Below are 21,462 nucleotides of genomic sequence, written 5' to 3' on the forward strand. Positions count from 1 at the left end.
CCAACTTTTGTTTTTATGAATTATGCCTTTAGTGTCGGATCTAAACCTGCCTAACTCAAGGTGGCAGAGACGTCCTGCTCTGCTTTCTTCCAGACGCTATGTGATTTCAGTTCACACAGTAACTGGGGACTGTTTTGCCCTGGGGGAGATTCAGGACCATCTGGAAACACTTTGGCTGTCACAGTGGGTGCTATTGGCATCTTACAGGTGGAGCCAAAGATGCTGTTGAGCCTACCACATGCACAGGACAGCCTCTCCACCACCTTCCTGACCAGTGTCCCTGGTGCTGAGGTTGAAAGACCCAGCTTATGTTTTTGGCCCAATTTGAATACATTTTTGCATATGCTACTGAGACACAGATCTAAGGGCTTTTAAACTTTCCACCACCACCCCCCCCCCCGGAAAAGTTGTTAAAAGCGATATTCTACTATCGTGGGTGGTCTTGTATCTTTGTTGAAAACCAGACCATAAGCAGGAGGATTGAGACCTGATTCCTACTGTGTTCCCTTATCTACATGTCTGTTCTGTGCCCAAATCACACTTCTAGCGATTTTGAAATCAGGTATTCTCAGTCTTTCAACTTTGTCCTTTAAAAAAAAAAAGTTGGCCTCCTAGTGTCTCTTTGTATTTTATTTTCATATAAATTTTAGCACCAGCTTTCCAAGTCTACAAAGAAACCACCCGGGGTTTTGATAGCGATTGCACTGCATTTTTATATCCACTTGAGAACTGCTTTCTTAGCAATATTGAGTTTTCTAGCTCACAAACTTCACATATTCCTCCATTTATCTAGGTCTTTAACTTCCATCAGCAATGTTTCATGTTTCAGTATACAGGTCTTAAACTTCTTTGCCAAGTTTAGTCCTTTTTTTTTTTTTTTTTTAAAAATATGCTCCTATAAATGAAACTGCATTCTGAATTTCACTTCAAACTGCCTATTAACAATTACAGAATTATGACTCCATTAGTTTCATACATTAATTTTGTATCCTTAATCTTGCCAAACTTGTTAGTTCTAGTAAGTCTTTGATTCCTTATAATTTCCATGTATATTTGTCACAAGGTTACTATAGATTCAGTCTGAGGCACAGTTAGATTCAATCAAATCTATGTCACTAATGCTCATCACACTTCAGACACACATCCTATTTCTAAGTCCTAACTGAGTCTACACCCAAGGGTTCCAGACGCTCACCTATGATGTTGTTTTAAGTCTGGGTTGCTGGAACTTAATCGGTGCCACAGGAGTCTGGTGCGGGGGCGGGGACAACAGTGTCGGAGGCCTCGGTCTTTCTGTCCAGGTCCTGTTAGTCCCATCGCCCCCCAGAAGTCTGGGTTTTTAAGTCCTAGTTCAGTTGTGCTTGCAGCTGATAAATGGATGGGGTCTGGGGCGTACGCCCTGGGTGTAGACTCTCATCACTAACTTAAGTCTATCTGAGTTCTGCAATTTATCTAAGTTTTGCAGTTCACATTACATCATGGGCACATTTCTTATAATCATTTACTTATTCACTCAACACATACATAATTAATATAATCAATAGTCAATAATCCTACAATATTTCTGGTGCTCATATCATTTCCATGAAATCTTGAGAATCATAAATTTTACTTCTTCTAATCTGTAGGCCTTGTATTCTTGCTTTCTTCTCTGGGTAGAAAGCCTATTACACTGTTCAACAGAAGGTGTGAGAGTTGCTCACTTTTCCAAATTAAAAACAAAATTCAGAGTTCTGAGAACGTTCAGCCCTACCTGTGTTGGGTGAGGGATGGCAGACACACAGAAGCCGACCCAGAGGGCTGCAGAGGAGAAGGTGGGCAGCACATGAGGGCTTGGGGCAATGCCTAGCACAAGCCTGTCCTCCTACGGCGTGGTTTTTGGGGTGTGAACCTTGACTGGCTGCTGGCAGGCTAGGACCAGGAACTGGGGTTGGCATGGGGACTCAGCCTTGCTGGGCGGACAAAGGCTAGGTTGGTATTCCCTCCAGGGTGAAGCTGGTGGCACCCGGGAGCTCTGTGGTGTCTTGTCAGCTTCCTTGGGAACTCTGGGTAGTGGGAGCTACGGACACGGGGACGGGCATGGACTTGGGGTGCGGGGCTGAAGTTCAGCCATTGCCAGACCATGAGCATCACGGGGGACTCCTGGGCGAGCGCTGTTAGGAACGCGGAACATCCTCATTTCCAGCCACATGGCTACCTCGTCTCTCAAAGCCTTGTTCTAACCACTGATCCATCATAACTACTGAGGGATTTGACATTTATCTGAGCTGGGAACAATAGCTGAGATGAGTGGCAGTAAGAAACACAAAGGGACAGTTCCATGATGGGCTCTCGGTGGCATCTTCAGCCTCGCCTGGACTTAGTGTGGCTCCTTTAGGAGGCCAGCTGGTTCATCCCCCCTGAGGGTTCCCCCACGGGCAGCAGCTCTGGTCTCCTGCTGGCCATGCTCCAGGGCCACACACGGCACAACTCGTCATCACACGACACTCCATACCTGTCTTCCTTAATCACTGTGAGGCCAGACGCACAGATTTAACCTTAGTAACTAACAGACGTCCTTCATACCCAGTAGGTGACACGTTAAAAGACCTTCGAGTTGAAGCCAAGAAGCTGCCGGGGCTCACTGACTGTTCTGAGGAACACAAAACTTAAAAGAATTTCCACTCTTTATTTGAAAGTACAGTGCTTTAATGACAAGATTCTGCCATCTTTTCATGTGATGATCATTAAGATAAAAAGAACAGGTTTATATAGAAAGGACCCAGACAGGGTGGGCTATGCCTGTCTGAAACATGAGCTCCCTCACGTGAGACTTAGGACAGCACCTCACCCCAGGTAGACCTGTGCTATTGGGCTCCTTCTCTTCACCGTCTGCTCCTCTCTTGAGCATCCCAGGACGGCTTTGCAAGTGTCTTCAGATGCCATGTGCTGGTGTCTTCGTCACTACAGCAACAGGTAGTTTTCAAAGGCGCAGACTTTGTGCTGAGTGATTGAATCTAGGGAGAGAGAAAAGTAGTCAGACATTTAGGACAGAGAACCACATCACAGAAGAGTAATAACTTTAGGTGTACCACTTGTCCTTGTAGCACCTATGGCTTTCTAATAAACTAAATTAAAGCAAACGTATTCAGAACTCCAGAACATTGGAAATGCAGAGACCTGAATTTTAACCTCAGTTAGCCACCTCAAATAATACTCTGGTACAACACAGGGTATAAATAGACATTCGGAGGCGTTTTAATTGTGACACTAACATGATCCATGCTGGGCCATTCTACCTAGGTACTTTATATGGAATACAAAGTCAAGCACAATCCCCAAACTGGCTTGCTATGGTTCAATTGCAGAGGTGGCACTGGTGAGCTCTGAGGTCCTCTCAGTGGGAAACACGACTGTTTTATGAAAATTGCCAGTGGTGTGGGCTTGAGAGAGCAAGGCAGGTGCATCAGAGTGCCAACATGGCTGTCCAGTGGCTGGTTGCAGTGTCCCTCGCTCCCTCCTCAGGACTAGAGAGCTCTCTGCTCAACATTCTGCTCCCATAACCAGAACGAAGGAAGAATGTAGCTGATGGGCAGCGAGGGCTGGATTACAAGATGAGTTCAATTAGCTGAGTGCAACCACTGCCAATTATACCAGGAAGTCATCCTACAGTCATATGTGTATGTGTGTGTATGTGTGCGCGCGCGCGCGTGCGCGTGCGCGCTGGGGATCGAACCAAGGGCCTTGTGCGTGCAAGGCAAGCGCTCTACCAACTGAGCTATCTCCCTAGCCCCTACAGTTATATTTGAAGGACATGGAAGAAGCCGCACTGAAGAACATGAAGGATGGAAAGCTATGATGGCTTGGGGACAAAGAAAAACATGGGTTTATTCTATGAATATAGAAAAGAAAATGAAGGAAAAAACAGCTCGTCCTAGCTGTGGTTAAGTGCCCCAGGGTTTACTTGTTGCCCTAACCATACCAATGTGCTTACACAGGAGGTCTGAGCTGGTGAAGAGTCCTCTGATGGACTTCGGCAGGGAGGAACAGGGACATTTGTGAACCTATCATCCATCGTCTTCTGTCTATCTGCATCTTCTCACATACATAAATACACACAATTCATAACTATTAGTAGTATTAGGCATACCATAGTCCATCTCAGTGAAGTATTATTATTTGCATGTTAATACATTAGTCTTTATTTGTGATACATGTTGCATATATTTTCTCTTCTTGACATTTGTCTTTTGACTTCTCTTGTGCAAAGTTTTGCCAGGCAAAAGTTTTATCTTTTTTATGTACTCATAAATATTCCCATATTTTGTTCTGTTGTCCCGAGTCATAGGTAGTAAGCTGTTTCCTCAATCCAGATTATAAATAATTCTATGAATGCAATTTTTAAACTTAGATTTCTTATTCGATATGGCATTTGCAAGTCAGATGGCATGATGTTCTACTTAATCTGAAAATTCAATTAAAAAATTTAAAACTTTAAAAAAGAAAATTGACATATTCATTCTAAAGTGTATGTGAAAGAGAAAACACCAGAAATATAATTTTGAAAAGGAGAAATAATGAGAGTGAGTTTGACCAACCAGATACAGAAAAATCATTCTGTATTACACTATAAAATAATTAGACTGGGGCTGGAGTTGTAGCTCAGTGGTAGAGCACTTGCCTTGCAAGTGCGAGGTACTGGGTTTGATCCTAGCACCACATAAAAACAAATAAAGGCATTGAGTCCATATACAACTAAAAAAAATTAAGAAAAATAATTATATTGTCTGTGTAATGCTGGATTGTAAAATCATATGTGCTTTGCACAAAACGGACAAATAGATCGATGGAGGAGAATAACCAGAAGCACCCTCTCATACATGGGAATTTACAAGAGGATTCCAGGGAGGCAGTTAAATCAGTGGAAGATGGATGTGTGATCAAGCAAATGGCAAGGCCCCCGTCACGGCTCACAACAGACAGGCTGCAGCCAGAGCAACATCTTTCTAAACATTAATAGGAACTATAAACAGAAGACACAGGAGACTATCTTTAAAGCTCAGGGATGAGAGAGACCTGAGAAAGTCAAAGTACTGAATTTAGATGCCATGGAAGAACAGCAGTATTTGATTTTAAAAAACAATAACTGAAAATTAAAACCTCTGTAATACTGAGCACAACATAAAACCAGAGTGTCAGAATTTTAAACCATTTATAACAAATGATTAGAGTCCATATCATTTCAGTATCACTATAAAACAATGGAAAAGATAACTTCATTTAAAAATAGGCAAGAGATAAGGACAGACAATTCATGAAAAATGAATCCCTTTGCTAATCTATTCGTATGCATTAGTAACTTAGTCCCTGGGGAACTGCGAATGAAATATTGAGATTTATTTGTTTTAAGTCATTGCAAATCCAAACAATTCCACACTGCAAATATGGGCAATGCCCTGCATCTTTGAGGAAAGGAATTCACAACTGTGAAAAGCAGGTTTGTGTATCAAACCTAAAGCATATACCCTAGGCTGCAGCCATTACTCTCCTATGAGTATACTGCACACGTATGTTCACTTGCCCAGGATTGGGCTACAATAAATACAGAGCAAGACAACCTCTAAAAACTGAGTTCAAATTGTTTCAATGGACACACACACATAGTTAAAGTATCAGAAACAGAGGAAACAACCCAAATGCTCAATAATAGGGAGTGCCTATTATTAACACAGTAGCTCTGATGTCTCAAAAGAATAAAACAGCTGTGTATGTGATCAATGGGGAGGATCCTCTCGACACAGATAAATGAAAACTCATGGAAAATATGTGGTCAACTATTTATATCAAAACAAATCCCCAAACAATACCTAATTTTTACATTTATTTATTTCCATGGAAATGTGTTTTTAAATATCACGAAGACAAAGTTCTATCTTTATTGTTATTACTTTAAGGAGGAACCGAGGCCCGGAGGACCCTTGCACTTCGGTTTGAGTTCTTTGACCATGAAGTCAGGGATCATGCCATCTGTCCTCGCCTGCCACCACCCACATCCATCCTTTCCTCTGCTGCAGGAGGAAGGCTGGCTGGAGAGGTACTGACTTTAAATTTAGGTGAGATGGAAGACACCTAGATGTCATCTCACAACACAGGCACGGTCCCCCTCATGCCTCTCTTGCTGTGTGGTGACTGTGCTGCCTGGGGAGTCACCCTTCAGGCTTCAGAGAGGCAGCACTGAGTCCACGCCTGGGGTGACAGACCTGGGGGGTTGATAGAGGGGCATGTGGTAGAGGTGTGAGGGCTGGAAGCAGGAGAGCCAGGCCTGCAGCTCCAAGCTCCCCATGACACACACACGGGAAGGATGGTTTCTACCCAAGTTGATCCGGCATCTGAGACAGCCACGTCCCCTAATTCCAATGTCACATTATATGAATAATCTTCCCACACCCAGTGAAATGTGACCATAGGAGAGATGTGAGCAAGGCCAGTCCTAGTAAGTGGACACACAGACAGTAAATCACACTGCACCGAGCAGCTCCAGGAAAAAAGAAACCAAAACTTACACAAAACAAAACAAAAACAATGCTATTTATCAAGCTTTGGCACACATTCATGCGAAAGCTGAAGTGTACTGGCCACACTTCTGTGTGGTCTCTTGCTTAGGACATGGAATCAGCTCACTGCCAACACGGATTTCTTACAGTACGGCAGGCAAACCCCATTATTTAACTTAAAATTCTGATTGCCAACAGCTGAATGTGGCTAATGATACTGTGTGCCAAGTTCAAGAGCACGAGGGACCCTATGAGGAGCCTTATCTTTGCTTATCAAAACAAACCAAGAATCTCAGGGCTGGGAGAAACACCAACAGTCATGAAGCCAGACGCCCATTCAGTTAGGGCTCTATTTCCCTGTGGAACGAAGGTTACCCAGCCTCTGGGGACACTCAGGCAGGGGCCTCACTACTTGAGACATCCCTTGGCAGCAGAGCCCAGTTCCTAACATCCTTTCTCACAGTGAGCCCAGAGCTGCCCACGGTGCACCTCTCACCCGCTGACCTTGGACCATTGGCACAGGCCTCTCCTGCTTTCCCATGTCGTCCTGCAGGCAGCTCTTCTGCAGACGGAGCAGGCAAGCTGGGTCCCCCTCCTGCTTCCTGGGCACCTCACCTACCACTGCCTGGATGCTTGGAGCTCAAGGCTGGGCGTCACCTTCAATTCTTCTCAGCAAGGGCAAATGGCTCTGAAATTTAGACTGAAAATCTGGTGACTTCACCTGTATGGATATTAACTTCATCCTAACCACCATCACCGAGCCACTGAACCACTGCAAGAGCCCAACTACCTGCCTTCTGCTTCTCCTTAAAACATGTATCAGCCCGTTTCCCTTCCTGACGTCCGCGTAACAAAAGCCACACTCTGACCCTGTCTGTCAAGGTCCTGGGCCATCTGTGGGATCCACAGCCCCATCACCGCCCCTCGGCACCCTCCCTTCACTTCAGCTCCCCCAGCCCGCTGCTTCTCCTGACTGCGCAACCTCCACACTGCTCCCTGGCCTGACAGGCCAGCCCTGAAGACTGCCCCAGTCCTCCCCTCTCATCTGGGTCTCAGTTCCAACGCCGCTGTCAGCTGTCACTGACACTCCTGATAATCACATCCCATTTTTGTCACAGCATAGACCTCCATAAGGATGAGTTTAAGTTTGTTTTCTGTCTTCTCCCCTAGAATACAGGTCCCACAGGGGCAAGGACTGTATTTCTCTTGTCAACTGCTACACCTGAGTGCCTAGGAAATGGTTAGCACAGAAGAAGTGCAAAATCAACAGCTACTGACAAATGACCCAGCAACCTGACACCACGGGGTGTGTTTGCAGGCAATGGCTGGGTCCCACGTTCCTATCAGCTGACGCTGACTGGAGACATCACAGCCCACGCTTCACCAAGAGTGTACGAAGGATCAGGCCACACCATGGACAAGACAGCCTGTCCTAACCCGTCACTCCATGCACACCAACTTTTTCTTACTGTCTGGGAAATGGGAACATAATTATATTACTAGAGAGTTTTCCCTGAAATCACTGTTACTTACTACTTTTTCTATTATTTTGATTTGCATTTCCCCAGTGATTAGTGACACTGAGCATTTTTTTTCATGAGCTTATTAAACATCTGTGTCTTAAGAAAAATGTGTATTTAAGTTCTTTCCTATTTTTAACCTCATTATTTTGTTGCTGTTGAGTTGCAGGAAGGTTTATATATTCTGGACACTCACTGCCAATATTTGCCAATGTTTTTTTCTATTCCACAAACTGCCTTTTACTCTGTTGTTGCTTGATGCCCAGAAGTCCTTACTTCTGATGTAGTTCAATTCATCTGTTTTTTTTTTTTAAATTTGTTTTAGATGTAGATGGGCACAATACCTTTATTTGTTTATCTATGTGGTGCTGAGGATGGAGCCCAGTGCCTCTACCACTGAGCCACAACCCAGCCCAATTCATCTGTTCTTATTTTGCTGCCTCTGTGGCCACCTCCTTTCCTGCCCACCGTCCATGTTATGTGAGGAGATGAGGGTCAGCCCTGCAGGCACCCCCAGCCAGAACAGAGAAAATAATGTCTACTCTGCTCTGTTGGGTTCCAGAGGGGAGCTGGGAACCAGGTTGTTACCACATGCCACAAACTGTCCTGCCATTTGAAGGGTGACTTTCCCCGAGTGGGAGCTGTGGACCTTGCACCGTGATGCGGAGTTCCTGGAAAGCTGGCTCAGACAGCCTCGGCTGGCTCTCTGGTTTCTGAGGGCTGGGGGTGTGGAGCTCCCTGTCAGTCGTTTTGCTGATGCTCCTCTCTGAGGGAGTCTTATTTGATGGGTGGCCAAAGGCGCACCATTAACAACCTGTGCACTTTTTCAATGGTGGAAATTAGACTTTATATTCCTCGAATCAATTTTGGTAACTTTTTTTTCTAAAAATTTCCATTTTATCATTTTTAAAAATTTATCAGCATCCAGGTGCATCGCGCTCCCCTGATTTACAGACACCGTTCCCGGGTCTGCGGGTACAGCACCCGCTTTGCTCGTGGTATCATTCACGGGCACTTCCTCCGTCCTTGTCAGCATTGCTCCTCTTCCCCCTTCAGCAGCCCCGCTGGGAACTCAGCTCCCCTTGCGGCTGAACCTTCTCTTTCCTTTGCTTCTGCTACTATTCACATGATGTTTCTTTCCCCCACATTCTTCAGGGTTACTTTCGAAAAATTGGTTAAAAAAAATACACGAGATAATTTCGTCCACCTCCTTTCTCTCCTCTTACAAACCAGGAAGGGTCTGTGATTGTTGCCCCTGGGGGGGGGGGCGCCTGGGTCTCTGCCCTGTGAAGAGTTTGAGAAGCAGCAGCGTTAGGGGTTTCACAGTTGAGAGAAGTCACACTTGCTGAGCTCAGTGGGGACCTTACTTTTCACAAAGACGACGCTGGGACTTGGGTGACTGGTCTGGAATTCTGGATCTTTCAGCCACTCACTATGTGGCTGCGCAACTCAGATCCCCTGGCTTCCTGGCGTATGAGTGGACTGCGACGGGTGACTGCATTAGACACTTTGGCCCCTGTTGGTCAGCTCAGGTTGCTGAGACAAAGAGCCACAGACGGGTGGGGGGTTAGAAAGCCGACACCCACCTTCTCACAGTTCTGAAGGCTGGAAGCCTGGGTCACGCTGCCTGCAGGGTTGCTTGCTCCCGAGACCTCTCTTCTTGGCTTGAGGACCCCTGTCCCCGGGTCCTCACGTGACCTTCTCTGTGGGTGTACATCCTTTTCTTATTAGGAAAGCCACCATATTGGATTAGGACTCCACCCTTATGACCTCATTCCACCTTATTTCTGTTTAAGAGTCTTATCCCCAAACATGGTCACACTCTCTGAATGTGAAGGGGACTCAATTCAGCCCAGACCTGAGCTCACCACCTCAGGCTCCGCGATGCTCAAAGGTACCGCCTGATAAGCAACAGCTGAAAGGAACGGGCCTGCAGCTTACTCCAAAACCACAGGAAAAGCTTTCACAGTCACAGCCCGGAGCAACGATGAATCAGGTCAATAAGCAAAGACAGCCCTGGACTGTCAGCCACATGCCATCACGAGGCTGAGCTGAAGCGGCTTCTCAGTCCATCTACCCTGCAGGCCCCAGGAGCTGCAGGGCAGTTGCCAAACACTTGAGCACTTTCTCCAAAGCTGGGACCTTGTGCAAAGGGCACCGGGAATATGTACAGCAAGGTAGCCTTTAACGTCGGCACTGCCACGGCCTGGGGTTGTGGCTCAGCGGTGGAGCACTGGCCTAGAACGAGTGAGGCCCTGGGTTTGATTCTCAGCACTGTATATAAATAAAGTTCTCTTGACAACTAAAAAAATAAAATTAAAAAGTCACCGTCACAACCCAAGTGCTTAGCTCGAGGGTGTAAACGGCCAGTTTAACCTCTAAACCAAGGACTGCATTTCCTACGATGGACATAACATGTTGCCACGTCGAGGACATTTCCAGTTTTGAGCTGAACAAACAGCTGCCTGTTACACTCCAAGTGGGTTTTTGGTTCCACTTTGTTTTAAGTGAGGCTCAGGAATGTGCCTTTGGCACACTGGTAAATGTGCAGAAATGGACTTCTCAGCAAGCATTTGCCTACCTGCCTTTAAAAAGGGCTTTAGCTTTTACATCCTGAATGGAATCTGCACCTAGTGGGTTGAGTTCTTTAAGTGTAAATTTAGAAAGTGACCCAACAGGTTAGGAGATTCAAAGACAACCATCGAGGACCATGAGCTGGCCAACATATTAATTAAGGGAGAGCTCAGGCAATCATCTTCTGAGCCTGTGCTTTCCATAGTTTTCCAAAGCGTGTACTAAGATTGTGGCAAGCAGTTAATTAAAACAATATTACTAGTAATACATACAACATATATACACAAATACGGGCTTTGCAATATGTAACATATATACACAAACACAAAAGGCTTTGCACATACATATATATCTACACACACATATATAACATACACACAGGCTTTGTATATATGTATGTGCATATATATTGAATTTTAAAAAAGAATCTATAAACATTAGATTTTGGAATTATAAAATACTGCATTTTAGTTGTCATTCATTTTTGTCTTGGTAGATTTCGTTGGTTCTGAATAATTCAAAGCAAAAATAATTCTGAAATTGTACCTGAAATGCTGCAGCTGGGCTGCTGGGCTGGACCCTGTGGCAAGGGTAAATTAGGCAGCATTGGGAAGAGCCGGGCAGGCCCAGGGGCAGGCCTGCTCCTGTCCTGCTGCCGGCCTCTCTGCCACTGCCCCACTGCACAGGTGACCCTGCCTCTCTGACTAGTTCCTTATCTGTGCGTGGAAAGGTGGACTGAGAGGATCTCGGACAACACCCACATAGCCACCGAATCCTGAAGCCTAAAGTCCAAGGCCTCGGGAGTGCCACGGTCACTGCACTTCTTCTGGTCAGTCATCAAGGGAGACAGTGAATGATTCAGGCCAGCATGCGAGGGGCCCCGTGCCATCAGGGATCCTCTTCCTGAAGACGCTGATGCTCTTCATGAGGGACGCATGTCAAGGCCGTGCTGTGCTTGGCCACACTCCTGAGAACATGACACCGTGCCCACGCAGCCCAGATGTACGTCTCCTCTCCCGAGCACAGCCTGGACAATAAGAGGTGCCTGACCCTGGAAACATGCTCATGAGATAGGCCAAACTGGCCTCGTGGTGACAACAAGGGGACCGAAAGTGTGAACAGAAATGACCACAGCATGAGCGCCACGGACCATGGCTTTTGTGCGGGCTCCCAGCACCCCCAGGCTCACCTTCTCACCAGCTGAGCTCCTTGGGACCCCAGGGTCTTCTGTCTCCATATGTCACATTGGAATTGTATTATATTTCACAGGAGTGCTGGGGGAAATCCAATCACTGAAAATGCTTTCACACACAGAATGTTACCATCCCAGGTAAAGGTGGCATTTTAGTTCTTAGTGCCGGGAATCTGGTTTCTGTTTTCCTGTTTATTTTTATACATATCCAAGCGCCCACAAGTGTGCTATCTCAGAAATCCCCATTTCTCCTTCTGGTATGATTCACCAAGAATCTTGGCCCAAGTACAGAGCTGTTTCAGGGAAAACGGGCTCTGGGGACGGAGCAGGGCACACACTGCTGACCCTCCAAGCAGCCTGGCTGGGAGGCAGCGTGGCACAGAGGACATCCCCTAGGAACGAGTGTGGACCTCGGCCGAGCCCATGAGGTGACAAGGTCCACTCGCTCTTGCTCTGTGCAGCAACCCGTTGGGCTGGGAGGGAAAACTGGCTGGATGCTGAGGGGTCACCCTGGGCCTGAGGCTAGAAGAAATCTTATAAGTACAATAATCACAAAAAAATGAAAGTTGGGTTGCTGTTTTTGCAATACAGAAAGTCCAGGGACCAAAACTTATCTGATGGGTCATGGTGCTAGGCTGTTGGAGGCCCCGGGGAAAGACTGCTCTTTGGCATCCACCTTTCTCCCTGGCAGAAAAGAGCAATCCTCAAGGGGTTCAGAAACCACAGACAATAGGAATAAATACAAAGCTACTCAAACAACAAGAAAGCCTGGAGTTTTCAGTTTGTATGGCAGGCTCTAAATCTGAAAGTGGACACAAAAAGTTGCTTTTAAGACTTCTAAGTAAATACTTTATTCAAGCTACTCCTAAGGCTCCCAAGAGCCAGGCTCTGGTGGTGCACACCTGTGATCCCACTGATCGGGAGGCTGAGGCAGGAGGATCACAAGTACAAAGCCAGCTCCAGTAACTTAGAGAGCCCGCAAGCAACTCAGCAAGATCCCCCTCTTCCAAATAAAATACACAAAAGGGCTGGGGAATGTGGCTCAGTTGTTGAGTGCTCCTGGGTTCAATCTCTGGTACCAAAAAACATAATAATAATAAAAATAAAAATAGAAGAATAAAAAAGGTCTCCCAAGGAATCACCTGACCTGGCAGCTGATATTCCAGTTGGAATAAACTTAATTCATAAATTTTGAGTACTGCCTTTCATAATTTACACAAGAGGACCAGTTTTATATCAAATTGATACTTTAAAACAATTTGCCACATTCCTAATTTTAACCTTAACCATATTTTGAGGATAAAGAGAAGTATTTATAGTAACAGAAGTTAACAGGAGGAAAGGTCTTCGAAGGACACAGGTCTCTGTCAGAGGCTCAGGAGTGACAACTCTGTGAGGGACACTGTCTTATGGTCTTCTCTGACCACCATGTGAAGCTATCAGGCAAAAGTAGGCTGGGGGCAGAGCGGGTTGGGAGAGGAAGTGTAGTGCTCTGGCTGGCTGTGACTTGCAGGTCTGTACAGGAGTGCATGGACAAGCCATCTATCACCTGCAGCAGCTGGGGCTACTGAATTGTTATTCAATTCAGAAAGAGAAAATATGAGCTAATAAATATTTGAAAAATACATGGCCCGCTGAAGGACCCAGTGGTCAGGGTGCCTGCCAGCCAGGGGCACCCCCTCACATGAGCCAGGACTGCAGCACACACAATACCCGGATGCTGCCAAGGGCACAGGCAGGTGGTTGTAATCAATGACAGGCCAGAAACAGGACGTCAATTAGGAGAGAGGAAAGCAGCAGAAACAGGGTCCACAAGCCCAGCCCTAAAACGTAGAGTTCTGAAGGGGCTTGGGCAAACTAAACCCTGGTGTGGGCCTGCAGATGCTCATCTCTTAAAATACCACCAGCAAGAGAGCCAGCTGGAGAAAAATAACCGAGGAACTGAGCAGGCGGCACCAAGTGTGACTCCGACACAGAAGGCAGGAGCAACAGGAAGGGCCCTCACAATTGCCCAACCTGGAAATAATAAGAGCACAGACCCAGACTGGGGCCTTTGTACAGAACACAATTACCGAACTCTGGAGAGATTAGCTGTTGATGTCAATCATGTGCACAGTGAGCTCAGAGAAACACGTTTCCAAGCACAGTTCTGGTCTGCAGTTCATGCCATTTTGAAATGAACACTGCTAAAAAACAAAACAAGAACCTCTGTCTCTGAACATCGATGTTTGAAAGTTATATTCTTAGCATTTAGAAAAGAGTAAACAGCTTTTGGACTATAGCTAAAAGCATTAGATTCTTTTTTTTTGAAGTTGGTTTTCAGGGAAAAGATAAAATACTCGATATCAGAGAGTGAAAAATCACCTTTGATCGTCATACTTTAGAAAGCGATCAAGGATGACCATCAATCGTTTAAAAGATGTTCACAGAGTGCACCCGGCTGCATACAGATGGAACTTGGACAAACCAGGAATCCGCTCCTCTGTTAAAGGCTGATTCCAGCAAAGGGTGAGAAAAACCAGGAGTCTGGGATTCAGGGGGTCCACGTGGAAGGGACTGTGCCTAAGGAACAGGGGGCAAGGAGGCCGGATGGGAGAGAAGCGGAGGCAGAGAGTCTGAAGCAGCCAGGCTAAGGACCTTGGCTGGCGAAGGAGCTGAAACCCGACAAGTTCACTCAGGGCTCAGATTCCTACGTTGAGGTCCCACTCCATGTCCCTCTGAATGCGGCTTCATTTGGAGTGATTAAGTTGAAATGAGGTCATTAGGGTGAGTTCTGATCCAATCTGACAGCAGCCTTCCCATGAAGAGGAAATTTGACACCCAGGGACACCCAGGGGCACGTGAGCAGAGGGAAGGCCAGGTGAGGACACAGCCAGAAGACAAGAGGCCTGGGCAGGCAACCTGCCCTCACCCCACCCTGGGTTCCAGCCTCCAGAACTGCGGAGAGCAGCCATTTGCTGCTTCAGCTGCTCAGTCCGTGGCACGGTGCATGGCACCCAACCAACCAAGAGTTGATCACAAGCCCAAGGAGGAGGAGGTGAGGCCACCCCCAGGAAGGAGCCTGCAATCGCCCTGCAGAGTGCAACCCACCACGGGGCGTGAGACTGGCACAGAGGCTGTGCCCCACTCCTTGGCGCCCGCCCATCATGGTGTCCTGGCTGCCCCATCCTCCCCACCTGCTCCTCCCAGCAGACCCACAGCCTCTGAGGTGGCCCAACAGATGAGGCCGCCATGTCACCACAATGCAGGACAGACCCCGCGGTCAGGGTGTCTGGCTGGCCACCTTGTCCTCTGAGAACCTCACGTAAGTCTGTGCTGAGCTGACAGCAGCCCTGCACCCACAGTCACACCACCCGCCTGCCGGACAGCTCCATGTGGCTGGGTGGACCAGGCTTTCCACACGAGCTGGGAGCCACATGGGCGAATCCAGGGGGTTTCTTTTCCTTTTGAATTCTCCCTTAGCGACAGGAAGGAGCAGGGTATGCAGGACAGTCACATGACTCTAGGGGCAGCTGTGAAGAGTCGTGAGCCGAAGCAGAGGTCTAGGACACGGGGACGGGCTCACGTGACATCCCTTGAAGACTCCTCATGGCTGGAACCACAGAACAGTGGCTCTGCAGGGAACTTGCGAGGGCCTAGGGATCACCAGGAGCCCTCTGTCCCCCACAGGAGCCCCCTGGACCCACCCCTTTCTGCACCTGAGTCCTACCTAAGACCCATTTTTCCGACAGGTACTTGGTTGTTGCTTTCTTCTTCCCAGCGTAGGGCCCGACAACGATGCTGGCCTGGCGAGGAACCTGGCTGACTTGGCCTCCACACAGGAGGACCAGCTCACACAGCTTGGCCCTCGGCGGGCTGCTGTCCGGCGTGATGAACATCATGGGCTGATCGGCAAAGAGGGTTCCCCGGTACTGCTCAGGAGACAAATGGCGCTCAAGTCGACAGACCTGTGGGGAGACAGGGAGCGTCACAAAGGCAGGGGCTGTGTCGCTGTCTATGGGAGCAGGTTGACTGTGAAGCACACGTTCTCTCCCAGGAGGTCAGACTTAGTGTGACCATGCCCATTGGACGAACTGTGAATGCTGAGGACCCAAGAAAATGTTGGCATTAATGACATGGGACTGATGTTTTCCAAAGTGTCCACAAATAAAACTCCCAAGAAAACAAATCTGTAGACAGAAACATTGTTGGTCTTTGAACTGTTAACAGATCCCAAACCAAAATGCTGGAAAGTAACAACGTCAATGGATTGGAGAGAATCACATCTACAGACTCAGGTCTGACCCAGTGCCTCGGGTTGCCTGTGTCCAGGAAGACAGACCCTGCTGCCCCAGGAAGGCCCATCACATAGACAGCCTCTCTCGATCCCAGGTGCTCACAGCTCACATGGGTAAGAGAGGCTGAGTCCAGGCACAAGCAGAAGGCCTGTAGCCACTCGCAGACCCAGCAGGTGGGGAGAGAAGTGTCCAGAGGATGTTTGGGTGTCCTTCTGGAAGCCCGTGAAGAGTGTCATGACAGCAGGAAGCACTTGAGGAACAGGGATGTGAGAAGGTGCTCCTTCTTAGTCTGATAAAGCTGTGGTCCTCTGCATGACCCCAGAAAGACTTCTTTTTAAGTGCATATACCAAGAGATGTCAACTGTTATTTTCTCTGAGTACTTTACCTGTGCAGGTAATATCTGAGATCAGTGGCTCCAGGAATTAGGGGATTGGCTAGGAGGTAGGTGGGAAGGTTTGACAGGGTGCAACCCCCGGCAGGGGCTGTGTGGAGCTTTCTGATCAGGGACAGGAGAGAGGGCCCTCTGAGGTCAGAACACATTTCTCAGTCTACCTCTCTGGCAGGACAGGAGGGAGGCCAACTGTTCTTCCACTGGGTCTTCACACCTCCGTGGTGTTACAAGAGGACCCTGCTACGAAAACCCGGCTCCCATTAGTGGGATCCGTTCAATACACTTAGGTTTGGGCATGGGATCCTCTTTTCTCATCCCTGCTTTGATTTTACAACACACGACTGGGCAATGGACAGCGTTAACCTGACTGGTAAAAGACAGCGGGATCCTAATAATGCACACAATCCTATTTATATGGGACTTTGTTATACTGCCAGCAAAGGTCCAATACCCCGTGAGGCAGTGAGTGGAAAGGGTTGTTGTGTCAGTCAGCTGTTTCACTGCTGTGACTAACGGACCCAACCAGAACAACCGGGAGGAGGAAAGGTTTATTTAGGGGCTCATGGTTTCAGAGGTCTTAGGCCATAAGTGGCCTCCATTCCTTGGGGCTCAAAATAAGGCAGGACATCAAGGCAGAAGAGCATGGCAGAGCAGCTCACATGATGATCAGGAGCAGAGAGAGACTCCACTCTCCAGATACAAAATATGTACCCCATGGCCCCGCCCTCAGTGCCCACCTCCTCCAGCCACACCCCACCTGCCTCCAGTTACCAGTTAATCCATCAAGGATCAATTCACTGATTGGGTTAAGGCTATAACCCAATCATTTTTCCTCCGAACCTTCTTGCATTGTCTCACAGGTGAGCTTTTGGGGACACCTCATCTAAACCACTACAGTTGTTAATTTAATTTTGCAGATGAAGACACTAAGCTGAAGCAAGCGGAGAGACTGTGTTGGCCTCAGGGGAGTCAAGCTGGGAGATGAACTCCAGGACCCCACCACGCACTGACCGGTGAGCCACTGGGTCACCTTTCTTGCACAGCTGCCCAAGGAGCATCTAGGACATAACCACACATTCAAAACATTAATCATAAAAGTGGCTGATGGTGGAACAGCACAGAAGGACAAAGTCAACGGTGACTTTTCCCAGGAGCCTGCTACTTGAAGCCACTCCTGTCTTGTCTGTTAATGGCAGGCTGAGCATGGAAATTTTAGGTGCTAGGCTCTTTATACACATGTGATCCAGACAGCCCCTTCCCAGCTGGGGGGAATGACTTGAATTGGTCACTATCAAGGTGATCCTTTTCTGGCAAATGACACAACCCTGGCCATTGTGACCTGAGAGTGGGTGGGATTTGGGGGGAGTTTTCCTCACCATTATAAATCAATGCATAAGCAAAAACATGTTTCTTCTTTGCCCACACATCACATCCCCATGAACCACATGGAATGACCGAGACCTCGGACAAGGTGAGCAGGAAGAGAGCAAGACTGGGTCTTGAGTTGCATTTCCATGTCCTGGCTAACCAAACTGGGGATCACCCTTCCTTGGCCCTTTTATGTCAGCACACAACTAGCCCTTCTTCAAGTTACTCCTTTGTTGAGCTTTTTGCTTCCTGAAGCCCAAGTGGTCCTGTTTTCATAGCCTGGAGCTTCCCGCTGCTAAGAGCTCACCGTGCTTATCAGAAGTGTGTAAAAGGGGTACATAGTGGGCAAAAGTGGGTCAGGCCTGAGATCTCATTATGTGCATAAGCGGTGGACAACCTTTAACCCAGAAAGAGGGAAGTAGGTCTCTGGAGTGCTCAGCTAACTGATGTGCCAGTCTTCCCTCTGCCACATGTACTCAGCACGTAGTCTGCACACCCAGGAGCTGGGAGAGAAACGACGACTGGCACAGGTCCCCAGGTCCACATGATATCAAACTCAACAAATCATAGTTCTCTCATCTACTTATTCATTCAGTTTGAACTCAGAGGAGGCAAAGTACTACAACAATCTATTTTTTTTCATTCAAAATGATTTATTTTTTTTCTTTTTTGGCACGAGGAATTGAATCAGGGGTGCTTTATCACTGACGTACATCCCCAATCTTTTTGATTTAGAGACAGGGTCTCACTAGTTGCTGAGGCTGGCCTTGAACTTGCAACCCTCCTGCCTCAACTTCCCCAGGCTCTGGGATTACAGGTGTGTGCCACAGGGCCCAGTCACTCAAAATAACTGAGACAGCGTGTGCATTGGCTCTCCATACCTAAGAGAAATAATTTCTGGGAAAGTTTGATCAAAGACTGGATTTCTTAAAGTCAAACATCAACCTGGGGGTTTGTCCTATGAATGTACCCTGTGCATACCAGGGCCTGCATGTCCTGGAGCTCACTGCCACACAAACCATGACAGGCGGCACATTTTACCTACACAAACAATAGCACACACGACTCTGGCTGTTGTGAGCTTCAGCGAGGCCTGTTCCAGAAGCCAAGCCCTAAGAACAGGACACCTCCCAGTGCTCCGAGGACAGAGCCTTCATTAGTCATCTCGGCCCTGGAATGCTCACATCACAGTCCTCAGTGACGCCCAGAGTGTTTGAAACTCAGCAGTGCAGCCTTCCCCAGATGTCACTGCGTCCCTGAAGCTGCAGATCACAGAGCTGCTTCCTTGTGGTGGGCCATGCTCTGCGTTGCGGATTCTGCCCTGGGCTCGCCCACATTCCTCTCCAGCCGAGCACCACTGTCCCATCGGCACACTGTCCCGTTAGTTGAGATTACCAGGCCACAAAGTGCTCAGAGGTTAGCAAGGGAGGCGGGCTGTGCCACACGGCCTCCCTGAGGCAGGGACATGAGCTTGCAGAGGAGGACCACCTCCCAGGCACAAGGCTGACGCGTCCTCATTGCCTTCTCCACCCCCCAGGACGGGGTGTGAGGGGATGTGTGGATCAGCAAGCGATGGCTGAGTGGCCCTCCTGCTGGGTTATTTCTGCTGTCACCTCAACCAGGATCTAGGAGACAACCTGGGTCCTCCATGCTGACCTGAGTTTCTAGTGAAAAATGGTACAAAGGTAAAAAGAGTTAGAATCGCAGCTGTCACACAGACACCACGCTTGGGACGCACTGCCCTCATTCACAGGACAACCTGAAGCACACATTCAGAGACCGGGAACACGGAATGAGTCTTTAAGAAACTGGCTGTTCCCAGGGCAAGAGCCTCAGCAGACAAAATCTCCCCATCAGACAAAGTCCGCTTCGTGCCTAAAGAGGAGGCATCTGTGAGGTCAGCCGCTCTTCACCATGTGTGACCCGGGCTCCCACGGGGCGGCGTGCACAGTGCAAGTGAGTCCAGCTCCTCTCAGAGGCCCAGGTTTTCCCTGCAATGCCCAGAGGCCTTTCTAGAAGCACCAGAGCAGGGGACCGAGTAGCCACCGAGTCAGGGTGAACCACAGGTGTTTGGAAGCACAGCTGCTGCTCTCTGCAGTGGTGACAGAACTGAGCCTTCATGCCTAGGTCCCTATTCTGGTGTGCGGTGACGTTAGGGAGGCAGCCGGTGGGCGGAAGTCATCCTGGGCCTGAGCTCTTGGTTTGAACCTCTGCTGTCACTGGTGTCTGTCAGCTTTGCCGTGACAGACCGCCTGTGTTTGTCTTCACTGGACAGCTACTAGTGCAACAGGCTGTGGCTGGGGCCCTTCCGGTCATCTACCTGCCCACGCATCAGGCAGCTTCTAGCTTCATGGAGACCCAGCTCTTCAGCCTCAACCAAGAAATGAACCTGGGGGCTGATGGCTCACTGACTCCAGACACTGCTGCTGGCTTTCCACCACGAACCTGCTGCCCCTCCAGGGAGCCCACCTGGAAACTGGGGCCAGAGAGACCAAGTTCCTTTCCAGATGTCTTGGAGATCCTGGCAAGACCCTCCTGCATTCCTGAGGTACGTGATCCAGCTGGCGTTGCCTCCCCACCCTGCCCAGGGCGGGGCCACAGAGTTTCATTCACAAAATCAGCCCCCATCTCTCCTGGCAGGAGGAACACCTCTTCGGTCCTTCGAGGGTCAGGTTGAGTTCTGAGGATTCATAATGGAGGGAGAACGTCTTTGCTTCTTCAGGACTTTCCAGAAGCCAGAGCAAGTTCAGACGCTGGGTTGGCGCTGGGCTGAGCAGGACATTGGCTCACTGGAAGGGTGGGAGGGCATCACGCTGGCACAACCCGACCAGGATCACTGGGGTGCAAACGTGAGGGAGCGGGAGGGGCAGGTGACAACAGTAGGGATGTATTGTATAAGATGTACCAGGTGCCGAGGCTGCGGAGCTCGGGCCAACTTGCCGGCAGCATGGGGAGCGGCTAGTGGGGAGCCACCAGCACTGGAGCAGGAGGGTAGCCACCAAAGCCCTAAGATAGCAGGGTCACCCCGCAGCCCAAGCAGGACGGAATGAGCCGCTGAGATCAGAGATGGGAAGTTTCTGTCCTCCCACCACAGAAGCAGGTCTAGGAGGCACTTTCCCACATTGACAACAAGAAATGAAGTAGGGCAGGGTGTGGGGTGGAGGCTGGCTCCAGACAGGAGAGGGCAAACCCCCCAGGACCCAGTGGAGTCCCCGGCTCCCTGTGTGCAAAGGCAGGTCAGCCACGCCAGGGAGACTCCGCTGTTGAGGCTTTAAGGTTTCCAATTAAAAGGACGTGTGTACCCACCCCCAGCTCAGTATCTACAGGGAGGGAACGCGGGTGCCAAAAGGACAGGGACCCACGTCTCATAGGCTGCCCACATGCACAGGCCTCGGGCCTGCAGATCTCCACCGGCAACAGTGCCTCCCCTTTCCCACCCCTGGCCATCACGCTGCTTCCACTACAGCGAGGACAGTGGCAAGGGATGCCGCACAGACCTGCTTTCTCACGGGCAAATGGAGATGGACCGTCCACGTGGATGGCCAATTGCTCCACCCGACTACTGTGTCCCTCTTGCCTATTCGAGGCCTGTCCTATCAGTTCTTC

At 48.7% G+C, this 21,462-nt stretch overlaps 1 protein-coding gene across 4 annotated transcripts in view; it reads right to left on the bottom strand.

The window, feature by feature from the left end:
- Positions 1 to 2,648: 2,648 nt before the first annotated feature.
- Mcph1 (microcephalin 1) overlaps positions 2,649 to 21,462 on the bottom strand; it is a 195,610-nt gene continuing 176,796 nt past the window's right edge. For 3 of the 4 annotated variants that reach the window (XM_048792824.1, XM_048792823.1, XM_048792822.1), the window contains 2 exons: positions 15,529 to 15,766; positions 2,649 to 2,996 (listed from right to left, as the gene is read on the bottom strand). In XM_048792824.1, coding sequence (XP_048648781.1) covers positions 2,944 to 2,996; positions 15,529 to 15,766 — 291 coding nt within the window. In that variant the 3' untranslated portion in view covers positions 2,649 to 2,943. The remainder of the gene's footprint in view (positions 2,997 to 15,528; positions 15,767 to 21,462) is intronic. The other variant, XM_015504640.2, reaches the window with a different exon arrangement.

Source organism: Marmota marmota, unplaced genomic scaffold, assembly GCF_001458135.2.
Source record: "Marmota marmota marmota unplaced genomic scaffold, marMar, whole genome shotgun sequence".
NCBI classification, from domain to species: domain Eukaryota; kingdom Metazoa; phylum Chordata; class Mammalia; order Rodentia; family Sciuridae; genus Marmota; species Marmota marmota.